This window comes from Thalassophryne amazonica, chromosome 4, assembly GCF_902500255.1.
Source record: "Thalassophryne amazonica chromosome 4, fThaAma1.1, whole genome shotgun sequence".
Classification (NCBI taxonomy): Eukaryota; Metazoa; Chordata; class Actinopteri; order Batrachoidiformes; family Batrachoididae; genus Thalassophryne; species Thalassophryne amazonica.
The window spans coordinates 129,035,989-129,060,355 of record NC_047106.1 but is presented as its reverse complement, the minus strand read 5'-3'; the positions used below and the strand labels follow the sequence as shown (position 1 = coordinate 129,060,355).

Here is a 24,367-nt window from a genome sequence, read left to right as displayed (position 1 = left end):
TCCTCAAGAGCCTCTTTCAACCGGCAAGGAGCTCTCGATTGCCCACGTCATAGTTCCGCTCTGCTGGGGTCAAAACCTGCGGGAAAAATAGGCACACGGGTGAGAACCTTATCGGTTTCATTGTTACTCCGCTCTGGGATAGCACGGCTCCTATCCCTGAGTCAGAGGCGTCCACTTCAAACCACAAACTGGCGACTAGGATCGGGCTGCACCAAGACCGGTGCAGTCGAGAACCGGCGTTTCAACTCCCTAAAACGCGGCTTCGCACCGATCCGACCAAGTGAAGGGAACTTTTGGTGAGGTCAGGGCCGTCAGGGGGCTAACTACCTGACTATACCCCTTAATGAACCTCCTGTAGAAATTTGCGAAGCCGAGGAACTGTTGCAGCTTCCTACGGCTCGTAGGTTGGGGCCAGTCTCTCACCACTGCGACCTTGGCCGGATCCGGGGCGACGGAGTTGGAGGAGATGACAAACACCAGGAAGGACAAAGAAGTGCGGTGGAACTCACACTTCTCGCCCTTCACAAACAGCCGGTTCTCCAACAACCGCTGCAGGACCTGACGTACATGCCGTACATGGGTCTCAGGGTCCGGAGAAAAGATGAGTATATCATCCAGGTATACGAAGACGATCGGTGCAGGAAGTCCCAGCAAGACGTCATTAAGCAAAGCTTGGAATGTCGCTGGGGGCGTTAGTGAGGCCGAACGGCATGACCAGGTACTCAGAATGACCTAACGGGGGTGTTAAATGTCCGTCTTCCATTCGTCTCCCTTCCGGATCCGAACTAGGTGGTATGCGTTCCTAAGATCCAACTTTGTGAAGATTTTGGCTCCTGCAGGGGGTGAACACTGAATCTAATAAAGGCAACGGGTATCGGTTGCGAACCGTGATCTCGTTCAGCCCTGGTTAATCAATGCATGGACAAAGACCGCCATCTTTTTTGCCCACAAAAAGAAACCTGCTCCCATCGGAGAGGTGTGAGTTACGGATCAACCCGGAGTCCCGGATGTAGGTCTCCATTGATTCGCGCTCAGGTCGGGAGAGGTTGTACAGCCTGCTGGACGGGAACTCCACACCTGGCAACAAATCGATGGCACAATCGTACGGACGATGCGGGGGAAGAGTGAGTGCCCGATCCTTGCTAAAAACGTCAGCAAGATCATGGTACTCAACTGGCACCGCCGACAGATTGGGGGAAACTTTGACCTGCTCCTTAGCATGGGAACCAGGAGGAACCGAGGATCCCAAACACATCCGATGGCAGGTCTCGCTCCACTGTACCACCACCCGGACGGCCAATCAATCCGGGGATTGTGTTTCAACATCCAGGGGAACCCCAGAATCACACGGGAGGTAGGAAGGAGTCACAAAAAACTCAATCTCCTCCCTATGATTCCCTGACAGTACCAGAGTTACTGGTAGTGTCTTGTGTGTGAGTAAAGGGAGTAGGGTGCCATCTAGTGCTCGCACCTGCAATGGTGTAGGTAGCACCACCAGAGGGAGCCCTACCTCCCTGGCCCATCTGCTGTCTAGCAGATTCCCTTCTGACCCTGTGTCTACCAGTGCTGAGGCCTGAAGGGTTTAAATCCCCGCTAAGGATTGTAACTGGGAGCCGTGTGGCAATATGTGTGTGTCCCACGTGAATTTCTTGGCCCACCCTAAGCCCAGTTTCTAGGGGCGGGCGTTGGTGTTTAACCGTCGGGGCAATTGCTCAATTGATGTTCCATTGAGCCACAAACAAAACACGCCCCGTGTGGAAACGTCCTCTGTCTATTAGGTGGTCTAAATGTGGCCCTGCTCGTGTCCATAGCTTCGTCAGCAGCGGGAGCTGTCGCCCCACGGGACGTAGAGGCCAGGGCGCGTGGGAAGGGCGGACCTTTCTCGGACCCGGAAGGAAGAGGGACGGCGCGCGCGCCCGGCCACGTCCTTCGTCTCGTTCCCGACGGCGTTCCTCCAACTGATTGTCTAACCGTATAACGAGATCATAAGCCCATCTAATTCCCGCGGTTCATCCTTGGCCACTAGGTGCTCCTTTAGGACTGACGACAGTCTGTTTACAAAGGCGGCGCGGAGCGCAGCGTTATTCCAGCCGGACCTCGCAGCCGCGATTGCGGAAGTCGACTGCATAAAGCGGCGGCGCTCCGGCGTCCCTGTCTCATCGACAGCAGCACAGTTGAAGCAGTCTCTCTCCCTGTTAGGGTGATCAAACACTGTTCTGAACTCCTCACAAACCCAGTGTACGTGTGAAGGAGCCGTGAATTTTGCTCCAAAGCGCTGTAGCCCAAGCGCGTGCCCCTCCCCGAAGCAGAGTGATCACATAAGCTATTTTGCTTGCGTCTGGACGCGTACATGACGGGACGTTGTGCGAAGACGAGCGAACACTGCATAAGAAAGTCCGCGCACAGTCTCCACACAACCTCCGTACGGCTCAGGAGGGCTTATGTATGCTTCAGGGTATGGTGGGAGGGGTTGTTGAACCACCACTGGAACATTTATATCTAGCACAGGATCGGCAGGAGGAGGAGCTGCAGCAGCGCCCTGAGCGCATCGCCGCCACTTGCGCGGAGAGAGCCTCCACCCTGCAGTTCAGGAGGATGTTTGCTCGGCTATTTGATCCATCCGAGCCGTAAGGCGTGAGAATATGCTGTAGCTCACCAATCACGCCTCCTGCAGATGCCTGCGCTCCCTGCTCTCTCCATTGGCTGTTCAACAGGCTGGTGACGCCCCTCGGAGTCCCATGACGCTGGCCGAGATATCCTGTTGGGAAAGTGTAGTGACCACGGACCCACAACAGGGGGCGTAAATGAACGGACAATGGAAGGAGTCAAATTATAACACTTTACTGTTGTGAATGACACAACCAAACACAGCAGATTTCAGAATGTGCAAAAGTCAATCAATAAAGGTGTCATGTGGGCAGGCTCGACAATAAGAGACGCCCGTCTGGAAACGAACCGAACCACAACGATTTCCACTACCACCGAACCCGAGGAATACTGGAGCCGCCAAGGATCCCGAAGTCCCAGGTGGCCACCGTCTCAGCGTGTCCGGATCTGGTACTGCTGGCAGAAAGCAAAGACAGTCAAGTGTGGGTGTGTGAACACCCAGCAACAATCCTGGGTGGAATTCCACCTCCACCTCTCACTCAATACTTGCATCGCGTCCTCAGAGGAAAAAGAGTGCAGTATTGCACAGCCTCCACAAAAGGACCGGTACTCCTGCAAACACTCACAATAAACAAGTTTTCAGTATTACCACAAAGGCTGAGGATATTACCTCTAGATGAAGATGATATCTCGGCAGTGTGGTGGAGGTGTCTTCCTGCTTTTATTCCAGATGTGGGTTGGTTGATTAGTGACAGCTGTCACGGATGATGGGTGACAGCTGTCATCACGGCTTGTTCCTGAGGCGGCAGCGCCCTCTCGTGCCTGAAGCCCGCACTTCAGGCAGGGCCCCTCTGGTGGTGGGCCAGCAGTACCTCATCTTCTGGCGGCCCACACAACAGTTTGGCTGGTTTGGTTTTTGTTTTCTGTTTCTCCCACCAGGTGGTATGCATTCAGGACTGAGTGGCTGAGCATCAGGACCTCACCCTGAACACCTGAAGCTTGTTATCACGTGCAGGTCATCAGGACTCACAGCTGTGGTGTATTTTTGTCATAATCAGAGATTGCTGCATTTAAACCTTGAATGCACAGTGTGTGATTGCCAGAGACTCGACCTTGTGAGCAGACGTGTGAGATCGACGTGAGGAGAACAATCTCACCATCACGGACGCAGAGACTGCTCCAGGTTTGACGCCACAGTATGTGAAGGAGGATTGGGTGAGGTCTCACGCTTTTCAGCACACTTCCTGAGGTAATTTGGTTTGGTGACTTTTATGAAGTAATGACAGTGGATTGGTGTCCCTCACACCTTGTGTTGGTGAGCTGTCACGTTATGCTAATTGTCTAATCAGCTTCTGCTGCAGTGGAGATTTGAACTGAGTTGTTCCGTGCCTGCAGGGTGAGAAGCTGATGTATAGCTTTAAGCCAGGAAGTGTTTGGTGATTGCGTGCACCTTTGAGTTGTGTCTCTGTGTGGAGTTGGACTCACCTCATGTTTTCTTTCTTCACAGACTCGGTTTGTCGCGGCCACCTGGGGGGTGTCGGCGGGGTCCCTGGGTCCGAACTGCTGTGGCTCCGGACCGTTTGCGCTGCTGAGAGCGCGCCGTGTTTTCACCTCACCAGACCGCGGACTGTTTAGTTGTTTAGCATCACTCACTGTTATGTTTATTAAATTCTGTTATCCTTTGAACCGTGCTCTGCTTATTTTATGCTGGCTCCTTTCAAACGCTGGGTCGGTTCTCCGCCCGCGTCCGAAACATAACAAAATTTCTCTTAAACTCACAAAGTTGTAGCACGTGAAATGAAGATGTGCATGACAAAAATAATTCTGCTCCAACATTTTCAAGGGTAACATACAGACCTTGTAATCGCAAGTCTTCCCAAATTGTTTGGTGGATTTCACTGAAACTTTAAACAATAGGAGCACACCATGTGAAAATGTGCATGATGGAAAATACTTCAGATCCAATATTCTAAAGAGCAGGTAGCTGGACTTTAATGTGAAATTAAAGCATCACATATTGACACACTTCATTTTTAGACCAACACATTTATGGGTGGACAGATGAGAGCAATTATACTTTGTGTCAACTGCGCATGAAATGATAACTGTGTCAGTTGTGTACTAGTAGTGATACTTACACTGTGCTCTCTTTAGATAGTGTCCATAGTAAATTTTTTGCCGTCAAATCTGATAGTCGGTGTTTTAGCATTTCCCATAATGTCCCTGGCGGCCAACTGCGCAGATCCGCTGTCTTACAGCGCATGTAAACAATGGCAAAGCGAGGATGTGGGATGGCGTTAATTTAGCGAGTTCACGGGCAATTATGATAATTATAAGCTCTCCCAAGTTGAGATGGTTATCTAGAGGAGGGGCAGCACCTGTGATGGACTTCTGCTGTGCCTCGATGTTGTCTTATTGTCCAGACTTCACAAGATGTGTTTACACTGTGAGTGCTGAGTTCCTGACACTGGAACTCTGCTGAAACTGACCTCTCGCGTGAGTCACGGGCCGAGAGACGGCGTGAGATTCACAACTGCGAAACACTGAATATACATTAAAAATGTTGCCACTGTCTAAATATTAGTGGATCTAACTGTTCATGTTTGCTGAACAAAGGTTTGGCACATGTTCAGCAAGAACAGCAGGTAGCTCAGTGGGATAAAGAGCAGGGTTACCATGAATGTTTTGGGTGACTGTGTAGGGCCGATGAGTAAAGTTGAGCAGTGAGTGTTTTGGACATGACTAAAACACTTGCCACACACTGGCGAGTGCAAGCAACTGTGTGGCATGTTTATGACAGATGGCGAGTGCTACATGTGTCTCTAAACACTGCAAATGCACCCTCTGCGTGAGAGCAGCTATACGTCTTCTAACCGTACGTGCTTATGGAACAAAGTTTTTGGCACATATTGCGCAAGAAGAGCAGGTAGCTCAGTGAGATAAGGAGCTGGGCTACCAATGAGTGGGGTCGATTCCCTGTAACGCTATCTGTCGTGTCCTTGGACAAGACACTTCATCTGCTTCATCTCTGTTCAGCTGGAAATGGGTACTGGCTTCGACTGGGCATGTAATCTGCACTGGACTGGAGTCCTATTCGCTTCATGCTATGGAATCTGATGGTAAGCACCAACACCAATGGCCCTCAGGGTCTACATAGGACTTAAGCCCCTCTCACAGAGAAGGCGTAAGGGGTTAGTGGCAACCACCGGGGTGGTATATGCCTCAGCACTTGCTGCCAATATTGGCTGGTGACTTCTAGGTTGTGTGCTTTGTGTAACCACTAAGTGTGTGTGGAATTCAGTATCATTTAATGTAGTGCATGCCAAAACACTCCCAGCCAGTGTTTTGGCATGTAAGGGGCGACTGCACGATGAGTAAAGTTGAGTAGCGAGTGTTTTGGACATGACCAAAATACTTGCCACACACTGGTGAATGCCAGCAACCATGTGGCACTGTGTGGCATGTTTATGGCAGATAGTGGGGAGTGCTACATGCAGTGGTGGGTACAGTTCAGCTACAATAATTATCGAAGCTAATGTTTTTGTTATTGGATTAGCTTTTCAGATGAGTTTTAAAACCATCATCGGACCAATTATCTTCCAATAAATTTAGTTCTAATAACTTTCAGTCCGATAACAATTTTTTTTAGCTGTAAAGTGAGCAATGTTTAACAGTCAAAAATGTTTGTAAACCCTAAAATCAAACTTTTAGTCCGTCTGTGTTTGTAGCAGACTGGCTGCCTGTCGCATGCTGATGACATCATCATTAAGCACAAAAGTGATTGGCCAGTCGACGCAGGAAGCATTGTGGGTAGTGTAGTTCAGGTTTACTTTGGACATTACAGTTAGACGTTACATGCTCAACATGAAAACAAACAGAGTAATTTTAACATTATTTTATTTTATTTCTTTGTGGCAATTTAATTGCCAAGGATGCCAAGGAGCTCTCATGGCACAGCTGTGTGTACAGAGGGAGGGATTTTTCTTCACGTTTAGACACTGTTTTGGATTTAAAAAAAGGATGCTTTATGTGGATTATTATTCGTGGTCGGATCAATACTAAAAGTTATCAGTTATCTGTAATAAAGATACATTTTTTAGCAGTTTATCGGTTTAGCGCCATAAAAGATAACTTCTCAGTTATGGGATTAATGGTTATCGAAGCTAATTTTTTGGTTAGCTGTGCCCACCACTGGCTACATGCGTCTCTAAACACCACAAACGCACCCTCTGTGAAACTGTGCACATTTACGGAACAAAGTTTTGGCACATGGTTTGTCATGTGTAGCATAGCTGTGTTGTATTTGCCATATTGTGCATCACAAGAAAAAAACTTCAAAGTGAAAATTTTCACTTATATACTATATATGTACAATATTTGAAACTATAACCACAAATTAACAGGAGTATCTTGTGACAATTTTTTTAAATTAAAAGTTATTGAAGCTACATATCACACATTTCTTCATATACATTCCCACTCACATGCAGTTTTTCACTCACCTGGAATAGACGTTCCCAGTGCCACAAATACCACAGCAGTCACAGTGTCCCGGAGTCCCACAGTGCAGCCAAAGTGTGACGCCAGGTCGCCTATGATGGCAGTGAGGAAGCCGATGACACTGATGGAGACAAAGAAGCACGCCCAGCCGTTCCAGTACTCAGTGGGCGGGACGCAAGCAAACAGAACCTTCCAGAACACCGTCAGAAAGTGCATGACATAATCATAACAAGATGGGAGGTGCTCATCACGCCCCTCTTCTTCATCATCGCCATCACCTGGAAGTCCAGAAACAGGACATTTGGTGACATTTTGGAGAGGCTTGAAAATCAAAGAAACGTTAACTAAAGACTTACTGAATAGTTAAGGAACACTATCAACAAACATTAGACACCAAGTTGAAATCATTCTTTTGTCTGTAGTAAACATTGTCTCCTCTAGATGGAGTTCTTGCCTAACAAATGTGATATGAACGAGACACACCTTTGATGATGATGATGGGGCAAAATGAATGACATTTCAATTCTAGAAAACTCAATTTAATATTTTAATTAAAAAACAGGTTTTGTAATTTTGCCTCAGCACACCACCACAGTGTAGCTGAAATGAAACAAGATGCGTGTATCAGGCCGGGGTGTTGAGGGAAACCTCCTCCAGTCATGATATCTGATGACTCTTCACTTCAGTGATATAAATCACACACACATGCAGCGCTCACCTGCGCTGACAGTCACGGCTTCCACAAACTGTTCCCTCCAGGAGTGAGTGCGATAACCAGCGCCAGGTTGGTCTTTTTAATGAGCTTGTCCACGGTGCTCTGACAATCAGAAGTACAACATTCTATTAACCTTCTATTAACATTCTATTCTATTCATTCTATTCTATTAACATTTGCAGACAGGTGACAGGCGGCATCATTGGTGGGAGACACAGGTCCTGTGGGTGTGCAGGGTGGGGTCAACACACAGGGCAGGACCTGGATCTGAAACACTAGATGAGATTTTAATAATCTTAGAATGACCATGTGAAGACAAGAAATAAGAAGAGGCCAGAAAATGCAGGTTTTGTTAAATCTGACATTTAATGTGAACTTCAGTTGATTGTCAGACACTGTCCCTAGATATTTACAAGACTCCACAATCTGGACATCTTCCAAGTGTAAAACATAACATCTATGTTCAGTATTACGTCTGAAATCAAGAATCATTTCCTTTGCTTTTGATACATTCAGATCAAGATAATTATCCTAACACCGTTTCACAAACTCATATACTGCAGTACCATGAGCAGACTGAAAAGTGAAGTAAAGATGAGAGGACAGTATAATCAGAGAACATGACAAGAAACCTGTTCTCCTAGTGGTGCAGTTTAGCTAAAATGTCCATAACAATTGTTCATTTTGTGACTAAAGCATGAAATTTTCCACACATATTTGAAATTAACTAATGCTTATTTTCAGATGTGGAGGCATCCTCGAGCACACCCGTAATGACCTACAGGGGTCATTGAAGAATTACACAGGGGTCAAAATTTAAAGATGTTCCAATCATATTGAAAAGTACGAGGTCTGTCCAAAAAGTATCGTTCCTTTTTATTTTTTTCAAAAACTATATGGATTTGAATCACGTGTGATTGCATCAGCCAAGCTTCATCCTTTGTGCGCATGCGTGAGTTTTTCCACAAAAAAAAACACCTCCGTGTTGGAAACCATTCAGAAGATTCAGATGGCTTTCGATGGCTTTCAGTCGAGTGAGTATCCGAGAAATTGTGTAACAGCTAGACATGCCCCAACATGTCCTGTGAGACTTCCAAGACGGAGGTGTTTTTTTGCTGCACATCCTGAGCTGCTTCGTGCCGACGCGCGAAATCCTCCGCACGTCTTTCATTACTCTGTTGCCATTTCTGTGGTAGTCACATGATGTCCCGGCTCAACACAGCATTCAGTTTAGAAATGATCTGGTCGATCCAGCCTGTCGAATGGCCGTTCGGCGTGCCGCGTGCCCTCCGCCACTGTGCACCGTCTTTAAAAAGGTTTTAACACTCCTTAATCCGTGTGACGCCGACAGAATCTTCACCAATATCCAACTGAATCTATCGAATGGTTTCCAACTGCCTGTCTCTAACAGTTTCTGAAAAAAATTTCATGGAGCAAAGCAGCAGTCTCTCAGCAAGTTCTCAGACAAAAGAAATCCGACAGGAGGGGTGGACCAGTGCTCACTCAAAGCCTGCCCAAAGGCGAATGACGCAACCGACAGGCGTGGCAAAACTCACGCATGCGCACGAAGGTTCAAGCTTGGCTGATGTAATCACACGTGATTCAAATCCATATAGTTTTTGAAAAAAATAAAAAGGTACGATACGTTTTGGACAGACCTCGTATATCATATTTTTTGTCTGATCATAACGATTCCAAAAAAGATTTGGACTATGTAAGATGTTGCACAAGAATAGTCACCTAAGGGACCACAACACTAGATATAGCCACATAGGTATTCATGCCGGTGCCAATGATATTAGGATGACACAATTGGAGGTCATAAACATGGACATAGAGAGGACTTGTGACATCACTGGAAAGATGTGTTGGCATCAATTAATGGTCTCTGGTCCCCTCTCCTCTCAGGGTAATGATGAGTCATTTAGCAGGCTGACATCATTGAATAGGTGGCTGGCATTTTTTGTAGACAGCAAGGGTTTAGTTATATTGATAACTGGCCCTTTTTCTGGGGTCGCCGTGGCTTTCTGATGCCAGATGGCCTTCACCCTAGTGGGGAAGGTGCTGCCATCTTATCTGCGAACACTGATGGAGATATACAGGGAGGGTAACATTAGTAATCCACAGCAGGTCACGTAGAAGGTGATTAGAGAACCTGTAGGGCTTATAATTAATGTGGTGCATTCCATTAGCCTAGCAGGGAAATTAACGCAGAAAATTCACTGTGGTGACAGTGTAGTTTTATGGTGCCAGGAGGGAAAGTTTTCAAGCTGAAACTATGACCTGTTTCCACAGACGTATCATGAAGAGCGTAGAGGGACATGTTTTACAAACTTAGTTCCCATTACTACATTGGAAAACAATAAAATTGAGGATGCCCCACTTGCTGTTTCTGCAATGTCAAATATTCCATGTCTGCTACCTTCAACCCACGTCGAACTTCATAAACCCAAACCTGATTTTAGATCTCTTATATATATTAGTCTGGAACCAACCCAAAATCCCAATAGTCCAAATGTCAACTCCAGTGAGGTCCTTAATTTGGGTCTCATTAACGTAAGGTGTGTTACGGCACATACTGTCGCAGAGCATATATTGCCGCCACAACTATATATGCCAACGTTCAAAGGCACCACTGCATGATGTCGCCGGCACACATTGTCCCATGCGACAATATTGTTGCTGGTCGTCAGAGCAAGAAGTAAAACGTGATGTTTAACTATGAAATTTTTTTCTCTGTCTCTCTCTCACACACACACACACACACACACACACACACACACACACACACACACACACACACACACACACACACACACACACACACACACACACACACACACACACACACTCATTACGTCCACCAAGGACGTAATAAAATCATTAGCATTTATTTATTTATCTGTATTCCCCACAACAAATAATGGACCTGATTTGTTGTGATGTTTCACTATGAATTGTTTTTTTCTCTGTCTTGCTCACACACACACACACACGCGCGCGCTCTCATTACGTCTGCCAATAATATAATAAAATCAGGAGGTCAGGGCGGGGGAAGCCCACGGAAGGGTACAGATAACCCCATCACCGGAGACCATCGCGGGTCGACCGCTAACCCCCGACATGAGCAGCCAGCGTACAGAGGTCTAAAAAGTAGGCTTCCCATCGATGCACACCGGGTTAGGTCCTGGCGTTTTACTGCTGTGAGTGCATGAAAAGTGTCACATTTATTTTATTGCAAGCCTTCTCGACAGTGCCAGGACTTTTCATGACCAGTGCGCACAGGACAGAGGGAGATGGTTTGAACAGTTTGAAAATTCTGAAGAAGTGCCAGCTGCAGGAATGAAGCTGAACGACGGTTAAACGATGTCTCCGAAAGTCAACGTAAGTCCAGATTTCTTGTTTCATTTTGGCTTCGGTGTCCTTCGTTAGTGCCGTGTGACCGGGGCTTAAAGACAATTAGGTGTAAAAGTGATGATAACAATAACCCTTAATTTTAGTTTGTACTTTTACTTATGGCCTCTGAAAATGGAGGAACTGTGTATAAAAATGGATGTAACTCCTTAATGTTAAACTGATGGTTTTGTTAAACACCTTGAATTAAAGCTATAAACACATCTTGAATGTTTAATTTTATGTCACTGTGGTCGTTTCCACATTACTGGTGTGTGATATTGCAAAATTTGGTATCCACCCGATACCAAGTAAATACAGGGCCAGTATCATCGATACCAGTATGATACTTTTTAACTTATAAAAAGAGCTTGTGTACTTTCATAATCTTTAGTGCATATGGAAATTTTATATAACATATCAAATTCAGACCATATTCCTATTAAAATGGTTATTAGATTTGATAAAATACCTGACACCTTTGAATGTGTAAACAAAAACAAATCTAACCCAGATCGAGTGGACTGGTCCTTTATAGTGGAGGAGGATATTGACACCTATTTTAATTCTAGTGATCTACTGCTGAGTAATATACAACTGCCCAGAGAAGCAATACTCTGCACAAACAGTAGCTGTTCTAACACAGATCATAAAGCTGATATCTCTGCAATGTATAATGATATTGTTATAGCTTTACTTAATGCTGGTGAGCCTCTTCTGAAGCTTAAAATTAAGAGGAGACGTAGACCTGGCTGGAACACACATGTGGCTGAACTCCATGCAGAAGCATGTACAGCTGCTACATTATGGGCAGTGTCTGGTAAAACCAGACATGGACCTATTTTTGAACACAAGAAGCTTACAAATACAAAATATAAATACGCTATACGGTACATTAGTAAAAATGAACAATGTCTGAGGGCTGATGCCATGGACAATAATTTTTTAGGTAAAAACAACAAAACCTTTTGGAAAGAGGTACACGTTATTAATAACTGCAAACCATCTTTGCCATGTACAGTAGATGGCGTCTCTGGTGTAAATGAAATTACTACACTTTGGCAACGACACTATGAAAGATTATTTAATTGTGTCCCGTCTGAGTCTTACCAAGTAAACTCTGTTGAAGGTGTGAATATAATAAAGACACATGAGGTGGTTCAAGCTATTAGAAATTTATATGTTAATAAGTCTTCCAGCTTGGATTCCATCTCTGCTGAGCATCTTAAATTTGCTAGTTTAAGGTTGGCTCCTCTTCTTGCCCTATGCTTCACTGCCTTCATGGTCCATGGCTATCTTCATGATGACAGTGTTGCTGGTTCCTGTTATCAAGGATAAAGCAGGGAAATTATGCAGCTCTGACAATTACAGACCTATTGCTCTTGCTAATGTACTGTCTAAAGTACTTGAGCAAATTCTTCTGGAGAGAGTTAATACTCTGATTATCTCCTCAGAATATCAATTTGGATTTAAAGCCATGCATAGTACTGATTTGTGTATATATGTTTTAAAAGAATTATTGAGTGATTATAAAGGGAAAAACTCATCAATATTCTTGTGCTTCATGGATGCTTCTAAGGCATTTGATCGTGTGAACCATGGAAAACTGTTTAGAAAATTGAGTGATGCTGGTGTTCCCAAATCCATAGTGAGGCTACTAATGTATTGGTATGCACATCAAAAAATGCAGGTGAAATGGGGTAATTGTATATCCTCCCCTTTTCAGGTCAGCAATGGAGTCAGACAAGGGAGCATTTTGTCTCCAATTTTATTTAATTTTTATATGAATGGTTTGTCTGAACAGCTGAATGGGTGTAGAACTGGTTGTATGGTTGGGGATACAGTGGTGAACCATTTGATGTATGCTGATGACTGTGTTTTGTTTAGTCCCAGTTCTGCTGGGCTACAGCAATTGTTGAATGTGTGTGCCATGTATGGAGAAAAACATGACGTAAAATATAATGATATGAAAAGTATGATCATGATTTCTAGAACAAATGATGTTTCTGTGTAGGCTCTCAGTTGTCCAGGTGGTTTCCATAATAGAGAAGCTTGAATCTTCGACTGGACTGGGTTGCTTGACGCGAGGACGTTTCGCTTCAAATCGCAGAAGCTTCCTCAGCTAAAATTCTTGCTCTGGTGGTCTGACTTCTGTCTTGACTCTTGTAGAGAAGAATAATCAAGAAGTGACAAAAGCTGGAGTTTTAAACCTAACCAGACCCCTCCTACCGAGAGGCAGACTGCTAAAACTCCAGCTTTTGTGACTTCTTGATTATTCTTCTCTACAAGAGTCAAGACAGAAGTCAGACCACCAGAGCAAGAATTTTAGCTGAGGAAGCTTCTGCAATTTGAAGCGAAACGTCCTCGCGTCAAGCAACCCAGTCCAGTCGAAGATTCAAGCTTCTCTACTATAGAACAAATGATGACAAGCATTTGGTGTTTCCTGATTTTACTCTGGCAGGTCATGTACTGAATGTATGTAATCAGGTGAGATATCTTGGTCATGTGATCACTGATACGCTGAGTGATGATGAGGATATTTTTCGTCAGTGTCGTACGCTGTATGTCAGAGCAAACACATTAGTTCGAAAATTTGGCTACTGCTCCAATGAAGTGAAGCTGGCTTTGTTTAAAGCATTTTGTACACCTTTGTATACTGCACATTTGTGGATAAACTATAAGAAAGCGAGCCTTCGGAGACTACAAGTGGCTTATAATGACTCTTTGCGAATTTTACTAAAAAGGCCTCGATGGGCCAGTGCCACGGAAATGTTTGTGACGGCACGTGTGAACACTCTTCAAGCCATCTTAAGAACGATGATGTTTAGGTTCATCTTTCGTTTAAATAATTCTGATAATAAGATTGTTCTTAAACTGATTAACATTTCTTACAGTGCCACACAGTATACGTCACAGATTTGGAAACACTGGTATAAGTGTCTTTTATTCAAGGGTGTTTAATGTCCCTATTTTATTTATTTATTTATTTTTATATTTTTCGTTGTTGTTGTTGTATGTATGGTGTTTTGTTTCTTTTATCTGGACCTTGAGTCTGTAATAAAGTATCTATCTATCTATAAGGAAAAGTGGTGTCTCATGATTCAGGAAGTGGATACATCATCAGTATGATAAAACTAAATACATTTTCATGACCACAAAATGATTTTGTGTTTTTTTTTTTTTTAATTTCAACTGTTAATTAATCATATGCATGTTAAAACCTGCATTCAAAATCCAGAAGGCGAGACTCTGGATTTACCAGTCGATGTGCAAGAAAGTCGATAAGACGGACTGACAAAAGTTTCACCAAGTTCAGGCGCGATCAGCATGACTGTCACAGCCTCTGTGTCTGTGACTTAGCTGGCTGTTTATATGCTTGTCTAAAAATAGAGTCTGACTCACTCCCTTCTAGACGCAGCCACTAATGTGACGCCGACCCACAATTCCTCACTTGTCCCACTGAAAGTGGGTTCGAAACCAAAAAACTTGTTGAAAGACACCACAGTCCAAACGTTGACTTCAGTAAGTGTGTAAACGTGGGATGAGCCACACCCAACGTGAGCACCGGAAACAGGATCCTGGTCAAGAGCCAAGGAAAATCGTTATAGGAGGTGAGTTTCAACAGTAAACTATTTATTTATCAGTCTAGCTGAGGAAATGATATAAATTCAAACATAAAGTCTTAATCTTACCTGTTTCAGTCAGTTTCATCATCAGAGCCTGACAAAAACGTACCCACATAAAGAGTCCTGATTTTGGACAATGTCATCTGAAAATAGTTCCTTGTTGACTGAAGAAATGTAGCATTTTAAAATAAATCCCTCTGTGTTTTCAGCCTGAACCAGAGAACATGGGCAGCTTTGTTCCACAACAAGAAAATTAAGTTATTGTAAAAGTTGAGACTCACAGTGCGTCATTCATTCATGTCACGACAGTGTGTATCACAGTCATCAGACGACTTTTCTCGCATTGAAAATAAATCCCATGATCCATCAAGACAAAAATAAAATAAAATTAAGTTTAGAAAATGTTAAATTACTCTGTTTGGCATCCGTGTAAGAAGTGAAAGAGGTGCAGAGCTTATGGCTTCCTGCTATATTGTAAAGACATTACCCCATACAGTCACGTCACACTTCCACTTTGAATGTAGTGCCTCTAGCAGTGATTTATTTTTAGCGAATTTGTTTAGTGATAATTATTACTACAAAATGTGATTTTTTTTTTAAATAACTGTAAAAAATAGTTTTATTTAGTACCCTTGTCTCACACAGCCAGAATCACACAGAATGGTGTCAGAATGACAAATTGGCGCAATATGAAAAGTGTCGGGTTTCAGATGGGACACCTATCCGACGGCGGTCCATGTGCAAACTGAGGACCATCTGACCACAATTTACATATTCTGATGGTGAAAAAACAGGATCCGAAACAATTTGAGTGTATATGAAGGAACTTCAATATGGTTCTGGCACAGCAAAGCCTCCCGGTATGTCCTGCACACACCACATATAATAATGTCTACCCCCATAGAGTGCAAAGGAACTGTTTATATGTATGTGGCATGCTTCATCACAATAATAATTATAAATTATTAGCATGTACAGTGAATGTGAACAGCTGCAATCAAACCAAAAGCTCTGAGCGCTACTGTGCGCATGCCACCACAAATCTGAACAGGCTGTTATATCCACAATAGACCTTACACTACAGATATTTGTCCATTCATTCCCATGGGCAACGTAAATAATGTGAACTATTGTCTCCATCATATCTGTATATAACATGGGCAGCTGCGCCTCTCTGTGGTGCGCAGTAACACGTCATTGCACCTGTCAGGCTCGGACCTGAATGGATCTCACCGCTGTATATGATCACCTTCTAATTCTGTAGGAAATATGACATGGAACTGTTGTGCCAGGCCATGACAGCATTAATAAACATGAATCTCACCTCCGACAGCGGTCCAGGAGTGTTTTCACAGCACAGACGTAGACGTGGTGCAGAGACCGCAGCCTGTGGTTAAAATCTTCTCACCCGGCTGCTGTGTGCTGGAATCAACCACGCAAAAATAAATCCCATGTGATAATCCAACCATTGCAGTGAATAGAGTTATGTTGTGCTCCTGAAGTGAGCAAAAAAAGAAAAAAGAAATTAAAGTTTGCTGGAAAGGCTGCGTCTGATGCATAGACTGTTTGGCCCACTGCCAGCAAACTTTCAGCAAAGCTGTCCAGTGGCAGGTGTGTGTTTGGGATCTTCTTCTTGGGCACAGGAACCAGACATAAGGTTTTCCACTACTTAGGAACAACCATCTGGCTCAGGCTCAAGTCGAAGATGTGCTGGAAAATCCCACACAGCTGGATAGTACAGAGTGCCTTCAGCACTCTGGGGCTGAGGGTGTCAGGACCCACAGCCTTTCCTGGACACAGGTAACTAAATTTCCTTCTCACAGCCTCAGCAGTGATGGTGATGGGAGAGGATGGAAAGAGCCCCAGTTGAGATGAGGGGCAGGAGAGATGAAGTGTCAAGGCAGGAGCAAGTAGAGGCGTTGAAGAGATTGAGGGTGTAGGGAAGGGAGAAGATGGGGGCAGGTTGGTGGGGGTGGTAATAATTGGAGTGTGAGGTGAGTGCATAGGGGAGGGGGAGCAATGAGAGGAGCTGGGGGAAGGGTGGGAAGAGTCCATGAAGTCAAACCTGTTGAAGAACAGGTTTAGCTCATCGGCGTCATGTAGGTCTCCTTCCATCATCTGGTCTACCTTCTTACCAATCTTAATTGGGATGATATTGTCTGTACAGAAGCACACCCCAGTCAGTAACTTCAAAACATCTACAAAGACTGCCTTCAGCCTCCCGTGACCACCTCCGGACCACTCTGGTGATCACAGGGTGCTGCCAAACTGCAGGGATGTAAAGTTGCTCTAAATAGACCAGGTTATGATCCACTTTGCTGAGCAGAGGGAGGGCTGTGGCACTGTATGCTTCCTTAACATTAGCACACAGAGCAGGTCTATAGTCTTAATGTCTCTTGTTTTACAGTCCATAAACTGTTGAAAGTGTAACATGGTTAAAATCCCCTAAGATGGCCATGAAAGCACTGGGGTGTAGGGTCTGCAGCCTCACTGCCGCGGAGGTGATGACGTCGCTGACTCTCGATGTGTCTGCCGCTGGTGCAGTGGTGGGCACAGTTCCGCTAATCTGCTAACCGCTAATTATCAAAGATAATGTTTTCATTATCGGATTAGCTTTTCAGATAAGTTTGAAAACCATCATCGGACCAATTAGCTTCCGATAAGTTTTGGTCCGATAATTTTTAGACAGCTAACATTTTTGCAGACGTACCTTTTTGTAGTAGATGGGCAGTTCTATCCTCTACAAACAGAGAAGAGCTGGTTCTAAAAGAAACCGTTCTATCCTCTGCAGGCAAAGGACAACTGGTCATAGAAAAAAAAACTTTTAACCAAATGAATTTCGGACAAGTTATTTAAATTAACATCATGTCTGAAGTTTTATAAAGTGAAAATATCAGATATATGTTTTGGTTTTAAAGTAATGCACTAATTTTCAAGGTTTTAGTGTGGACATGCTGTGTCCAGGTGCATTACGGGTATTCACGACAGAAGAAATGCAATTTTAGACGCTCTGATCAGGTTCCACAGGGACAACAGCATTAAACTCTTTGTATATTGTGCCTAAAACTCTTGTGAATATATTCTTTGGGTTTATAGACATTGTTATTGTGTTTGTTTTATGTAAAAATGTCAGAAGAAGCCCAGGTTGCTTCTCAAAGCTGAAAAGTCTGTAGTGATTTAGGCCGTGTGATATAACCTTCGTCAAAATGCATAGAACACTGCCATCTACAGGCGACCAGTTGTATCACAGTGTTGTCAACCGCAGGATTTTAAAATTATCTGTAGGTTTCCGAAACCTGAGAGACCACACACGTGAAAATAACAAAATAAAATTCTAGATCTGACAGGTTTAGTTGTACAGTATGTGGTGTCAGCCACACAGTAAAAACAACACACACAAACAGATTTCACACATGAACATTCCCAGGTCAAACACCTCACTTTCTGATTGACTGCATGTCACATTTAGTTCCTCACCTCCTTCTGAGCAGATCAGAGCGCTCTTACAAACCACACACGACAGAAATATCTGATAAGATTATATTTAGCGTCATCACGATTGTCGGGGCGTCGTTAAGATTGTCGGAAGGAGAAGCTCAGGTCCGATATCAGCCTAATTATCTTGCCATGTGAGCCAGGCTTGATGTTATGATGGCTCACCGAACTGATTGCTCTGTTATAACACCGCAACGAGCCACTAACTGATCGAATGTTATGATGCCTCACGGAGCGACTGACTGATGCGTTATGACACCGTACCAAACATGTTTTCACTATTATTTGATTTCTTTGTGTGACTGACATTGTTATTCAAGCATTCAAAAGGTGATTCCTATTCCACCCAACTCCAGTAACCACACACAAGAAAGTTTTTTGACAGTTCTTGTTATTGAAAGAAACCTTGTCTCCCTAACCGGATAGAGTTGTGATGTCATCATGCGTGCGCTTAGGCGCTGTCTAGCGGGATCTTGAAAATTTCTTTCTTTTTTTATACAAATGAGAAACATGACATATTTTACAAAAGCATATTTATTTGTAAACACCAAAACGTTACACTGATTCACTTGTGTTGGTTTTTACATAGAATGAATGAATCAACCAATCAGTATGAGCGGAGGCTTAGTTTACCTATAATTCCTTTGGTGTGGTAATGTTCAAATCTTCAGAATTAGTGCATTATTTTAAAATTAACAGATATGTGTTATATATCATTTTAAGAGTTAAGAGTTAAGTTAAGAGTTATTCTATCCGGAATGATTTTATTTATAAAGCAAAACCATAATTCAAATCTGCTTTCCATTTCAAGACCTCTGCCTCATCGCGGGACCACTGTATCCTGTCAGGGTAAATGACGCTTTCCTACAGCAGGGGGCAGAGCGCACAAAGACAGAAGAGCTGGCTCATTGGCTGTTTGGGTTTGTGATCGCCGATGGTTCTATTACAAGCTTTGGTGGTGTTTAAACTCAAAATCAGCTTCTTAGTAGCTGAGAGCGTTGGGAGGCACAATTGAAAGTTATTGGTTATCTGTAGCTTCCGATAAGTTTTTAGACAGTATATAGGTTTAGCGTTAAAAAAGATAACTTTTCAGTTAGCTGATTACCAGTTATCGAAGCTAACTTTTTGGTTAGCTGTGTTCACCACTGCGCTGGTGGGATGTAAACAATGAGGACAATGGTGTGAGATAAGGACAAATATTCACTGCCACCAGCTCAATGTCTGGGTTACACTCTGGGTAACTCCTTCACGTGTAAGTGTCCAGTTATTTATGGACCTGGCTGTAGATCATTGAGCCCTATGTGTCAGTCAATTCAAATTGTGTTAGTGACTAAACTCACTCAAATTATCCACAAATACTGAAAGACAAGGCAAATTATATTTCTGCAACCAGGCACTTCCATTTGTAATAAACTGGATGGTGAGGGGATTGAGTTTAGAGGACTGCGGCTGGAGAGCTGACTGGTTGGTTGGAGGTTATAATCTCTTTGATGTTTGTTTAATCCTCATTCCTCTCGCGTTCTCTGCATGTGAAATCCGTTCTCATACATATTATGTTAAAGTGGTAAAACCATGGGAGATATTTGTGTGTGAATTATTATTCTCCAAAGGGCACATCCTATAAAACACACACATAAATTAACCCCTGTCATTTGAATCATAATAGTGAATTATAGTCAGCCAATGGTGAGATGAGGAAACATGCACAGTAAATCATAGCAAAGGATCCATTCTTGAATTTTTCTCAGGGGCTTACAGAAGAGACGGATGCGTAATGTAACATGTTTCTGCACAGTGGACCTTTTGTGAATTAACTGTTGTTGTTGTGCCTGTAATTTAATCGTAAATCTTGCAGTGGCGTTTGGTCACAGTTTTATTTGCTGAAAACACACCTGAATGATTCAAAAATAGATTTCTAATAGTTGCATTGCTGGCAGTATTTTTCATAGAGTTGTGCTGTTCATGCACAGGGGAACACAGGTGAAGCCTAAAAACGTCCACGTCAGCCCTGCTGTAAGCCGGACCTTAACGTACGAGGACTGAATGCTTAATGCATTCAGAATACTTCAGAAATGTTCAATTATTCATGCACATATCACACTTGCTCACAGAAAGTGTGAGGATGTTGATAACCAGGAACAACAAAGCACAACCTTGTGCAGTATCCCAAACTCTGCCTGCACAGCAGGCTCACAAGTTTGAACGTGTGTTCCTTTCTGTATTTTTAGTTTCAATTCTTTCAAGTAGACATGGTTGCAAAAGCAGCTTAAACCTGGTGCTCTGAGGGCAAAACTACAGAGTTTTCTCCATTGCTGCCTGTACTGGAATCATTACAACTTTGTCGTTAGTGTGGCAAAATTATTTACAAATGTGGAAAGTTATGTAACTCTATCTCAGTCTGTGTGGTTGTTTTCAAACTTGTTGAAAAAAGTGATGAGCTTTGCAAATATATTGAGATTTGTACATGTGTAGACAAATATGCAAATGAATACATAAATATTAACAGAAGAAAGTATTTTGCTACCAGACAAGTCATCAACCAGACAGTCAACTCAGGCAGTGCCGTCATTTTGAAGGCGATTATTTTTACACTTCTGCTGTGGCAGCTCTGCACAGAACATTTTTGTGACGCAGTCAAGTTTAGGTCATTATTTTTAACCCTAACCGCATCACCCCAAATTTTGTGATACTATCACAGAATTATTTTGTGAAAACCGTCATGAAAATGTAACGCTTTTCGTGACGGTCTTACAAACTAATAGATTAAATCACTTTTCATGATGCCATCACAAAGTTGGTGTGAGATGACGTGTTGGGAAAATCATATAGGTTGAATATCACCACTTTTCAAATTCCCTTTGTTTGCAAAATGGCATAAAAGTGACACATAATGGTAAAATGGATTTATCGTAAGACCCAGTCACACTAAGGAAACATATGAGTTGCTGATTCTATACGTTCGTGTGCGTTTTTGTCAGACAAAAGTAATTTTCCCATCCCCAAAATGTGCACCTTGTCAGCTGATGTCCACCAAGTCTGTCTGAAAGTTTTGGCGTGTTCAAAACTTTGAGCTGATATCAGGCGGAGGACTTTGCTGCTACTTGCACATTTTCTGCCTTTTTGTCCTCTGCATGTCACTTATTTTCTCTGCTGTTGTCCGATTGTTCATTCTGGTGTTCTGATTGGTTAGAAGTCCAGCAAGCGAAGAAAGGACTGACACAGTAAGTACAGCTCCATTCTGGAAGAAATAGACAGCACACTCTCTTTTTCTGTCTCTCTCTCTCTCTCTCTCTTTTAGAGAGGAGATGCAGTTGTTTGAGTGAGGAAACATGACTTCATCAGAGAGCAACTCTGCTCAAATGCTGCATATTTGTCTGTAAACCAGGAAAATATTTCTGCTCAGTGCAGAAATGCGGCGTCACCTGTCCATTAGCGCCCCAATGCCACAGGAGACTGACGTATTTGCTAATGGACAAAACATTTAAATACGTAACTAATCCTTTTGCTCTGTCCGTTATAGTGTGACTGGGCTTTTAAGTGAAATAGATTTACATGAACTCAAAGTAGACAGTAGTGGAACAAGCAACATACAGGCCTGTTGGCTGTACATGTAATGCATCTTCTTGTCTTCATACCAGGCCAGCAGCAGATGTTGATGTGCATGTGGCAGGCAGTCACAAGAGCAGATCAAAGAAGCCAGCCAGTCAGGCTCCTTTTTAAAGTCCGTCAGTCGATATATGAACGTTACCCAGTACTGAAATGGCTTCTGGAATGGTCTTTCCACTATTGAAAATTTGTGGCCTATGCTTAAAAGCTGGGTCTGTGCCAGGAAACCAACCCATTTAAATGAACCCTACCAATTTTGCCAAGAAGAGTGGTGAAATATCCAGCCAGAATTATGCCAGAAGCGTGATGATGGCTCCTAAAAGCATGCAGTCGAGGCACAGCTTCCTAAAGGACATTTAATCAAATATTATTTGAGCCTGTATATATAATTTTGACCCTGTGTGGATAAGAGAAGATGAAAAATAAATTCAAACATATGCACCTGATTCTTGTTTTCATTCAACCCTGACAAAAGAATAGTTCAAAGACATCATTAAAAGCCCAAAATTACCATGACCTTCATGCCCATGATGAGTGCATGTAAACCTCAGTCCACAACTGTATGTAGTATTTGATGACAACTTCTTTTGATCTGAAATAAATTCATTTTCTTTCCATCTTAATGTTTTCATGACAAAATAAAAACAGCCACATCGTGACACAGCTATGTATATGTGGCATGACATGTGAATACGACGTAGAAGACAAACTGAAACAAATAGTAAACTGAGGAACCTTAAACTCGTAGGACTCTTCGATGACCACTTCCAGGCGGCTGTGCTCTCCCAGGATGGGCTTCCCCATCTCAGCTATTCTCCGGGCCTCCTCCTCCTCTGCACTCATTTGACCCTCTGCACCATCTGTGGGAGGGGAGGAAGAGAACATGACAGCATGGGAGGGGTCACAATGGAAATGACAGAGAAACAGAGATACCACAATCAATCCCTCTATTTTATGTCATCGTGCCTATATCACTGGTGTACACCAGACCATCCATCCATCCATTCATCCACTGCTCATCCTGTTAAAGTAGTCATATCATACGTCTCTTAATCAATATTGTCACATGTCTTTGAAACATTCTCGGTGCCGCCGACAAACGGTCCCCCCTGACCTTATTTCTCCTCTTATACCAACATCTGCCAATAATGAGACATTAATTCTCCAATACTTCATACACGGCCCCAATCCCAAGTCAAGTACCATTGTAAGATGTTCATTGGTTCAATCACACATTTTTTAACCCGGTATACATCTTTTTTTGAAACGAAAAAGTGATCCACTGTGAGTACCTCCCGTGCACTTGTGACATAAAGGTGAAATCTCTCTCGTTTGGATGAAGATGGCACCATGAATCTGTCAGTCCTAACTCCTCCATCATATTCAACAGACTCTTGGACATTCTGGTTTGGGGTTTAGAGGACATTGGTAATTGATCTAATCTACTGTTCAGTACACAATTCAAGTCCCCACCCATAAAAAAGTCTTCATTCGGAGCATAAGACAGCATTCCGAATAATTATTTTGAGTCCAGCAATCATACCTATGACCATAATATACCGACTCTCTGCATCCTGGTAAATCTTTTCACAATGAAAATATACAGATCTACTAAAAAGTATAGCTACTCCTCTCTTTTTGCATTTCCCGTATGAGCTACTACAAACCTGATCCACCTATTCTCTTTAATTTCTGATGTTCTATTTCTGTAAGGTGCATTTCTTGAAGTAAAGCTATGGAGCACAACATTTTCTTCAACTGTCCCAATATCTTTTTTTTTTTTAAATTGGGTTATTTATTCCTTTTAAATGATAGGTAATTAAGTTAAGTCATGCCATTATTGTATTTATATTGTTTCATGTAACATAGTCCTGTCCACTCCTTAGTAACTGTAAAAAAATTAAATAAATAAATAAAAACAATTTAACTCCAGATGTATAAACCGAAACAAAATGAAACTATCAGGCTTGGTGGCAAAAGACATCTGGACACAAATACAAAACTCAGACTCACAGCTCTGTGGTTAAAAAAGGTTTATAGTTTAGATTCAGGCAGAGGTCGGTACACATAAAGGCAGTCCAAAATCAGCAAGGAACATCACAGAGGTGGAGTCGTGTACACAGGCAGGCAGTCAAAAAATGATGAGGCAAAACAGGACTAGGAATACAAACGAAGAAGAGCTGGAAAGAAGGCACAAGGTGCATCGATCTGGCAAGTTACAAGTGAGACCAGTGAACCTTAAATACACCCAGGTGATGAACTACAAATTGTGCGTGGAAAGCACCAGAACAGGGGTGTGGCCAGACAGAGTGAAATGCCCACCACCAAGCACCAAGGAAAAGACAAGAGAAAAAGGGACAGAAAAACCCAAGCAGAAAAAGACCAGCAAGATAACAAATAACCTAGAAAAACTAACAACTAGCAT

General features: G+C 43.1%; 1 protein-coding gene across 1 annotated transcript in view; it reads right to left on the bottom strand.

Moving 5' to 3' along the window:
- The window catches only part of LOC117508719 (sodium/calcium exchanger 2-like), a 554,569-nt gene that overhangs the window by 43,665 nt on the left and 486,537 nt on the right, over positions 1 to 24,367 (bottom strand). Inside the window, 1 exon segment of the mRNA XM_034168535.1 lies at positions 22,678 to 22,802. Coding sequence (XP_034024426.1) covers positions 22,678 to 22,802 — 125 coding nt within the window.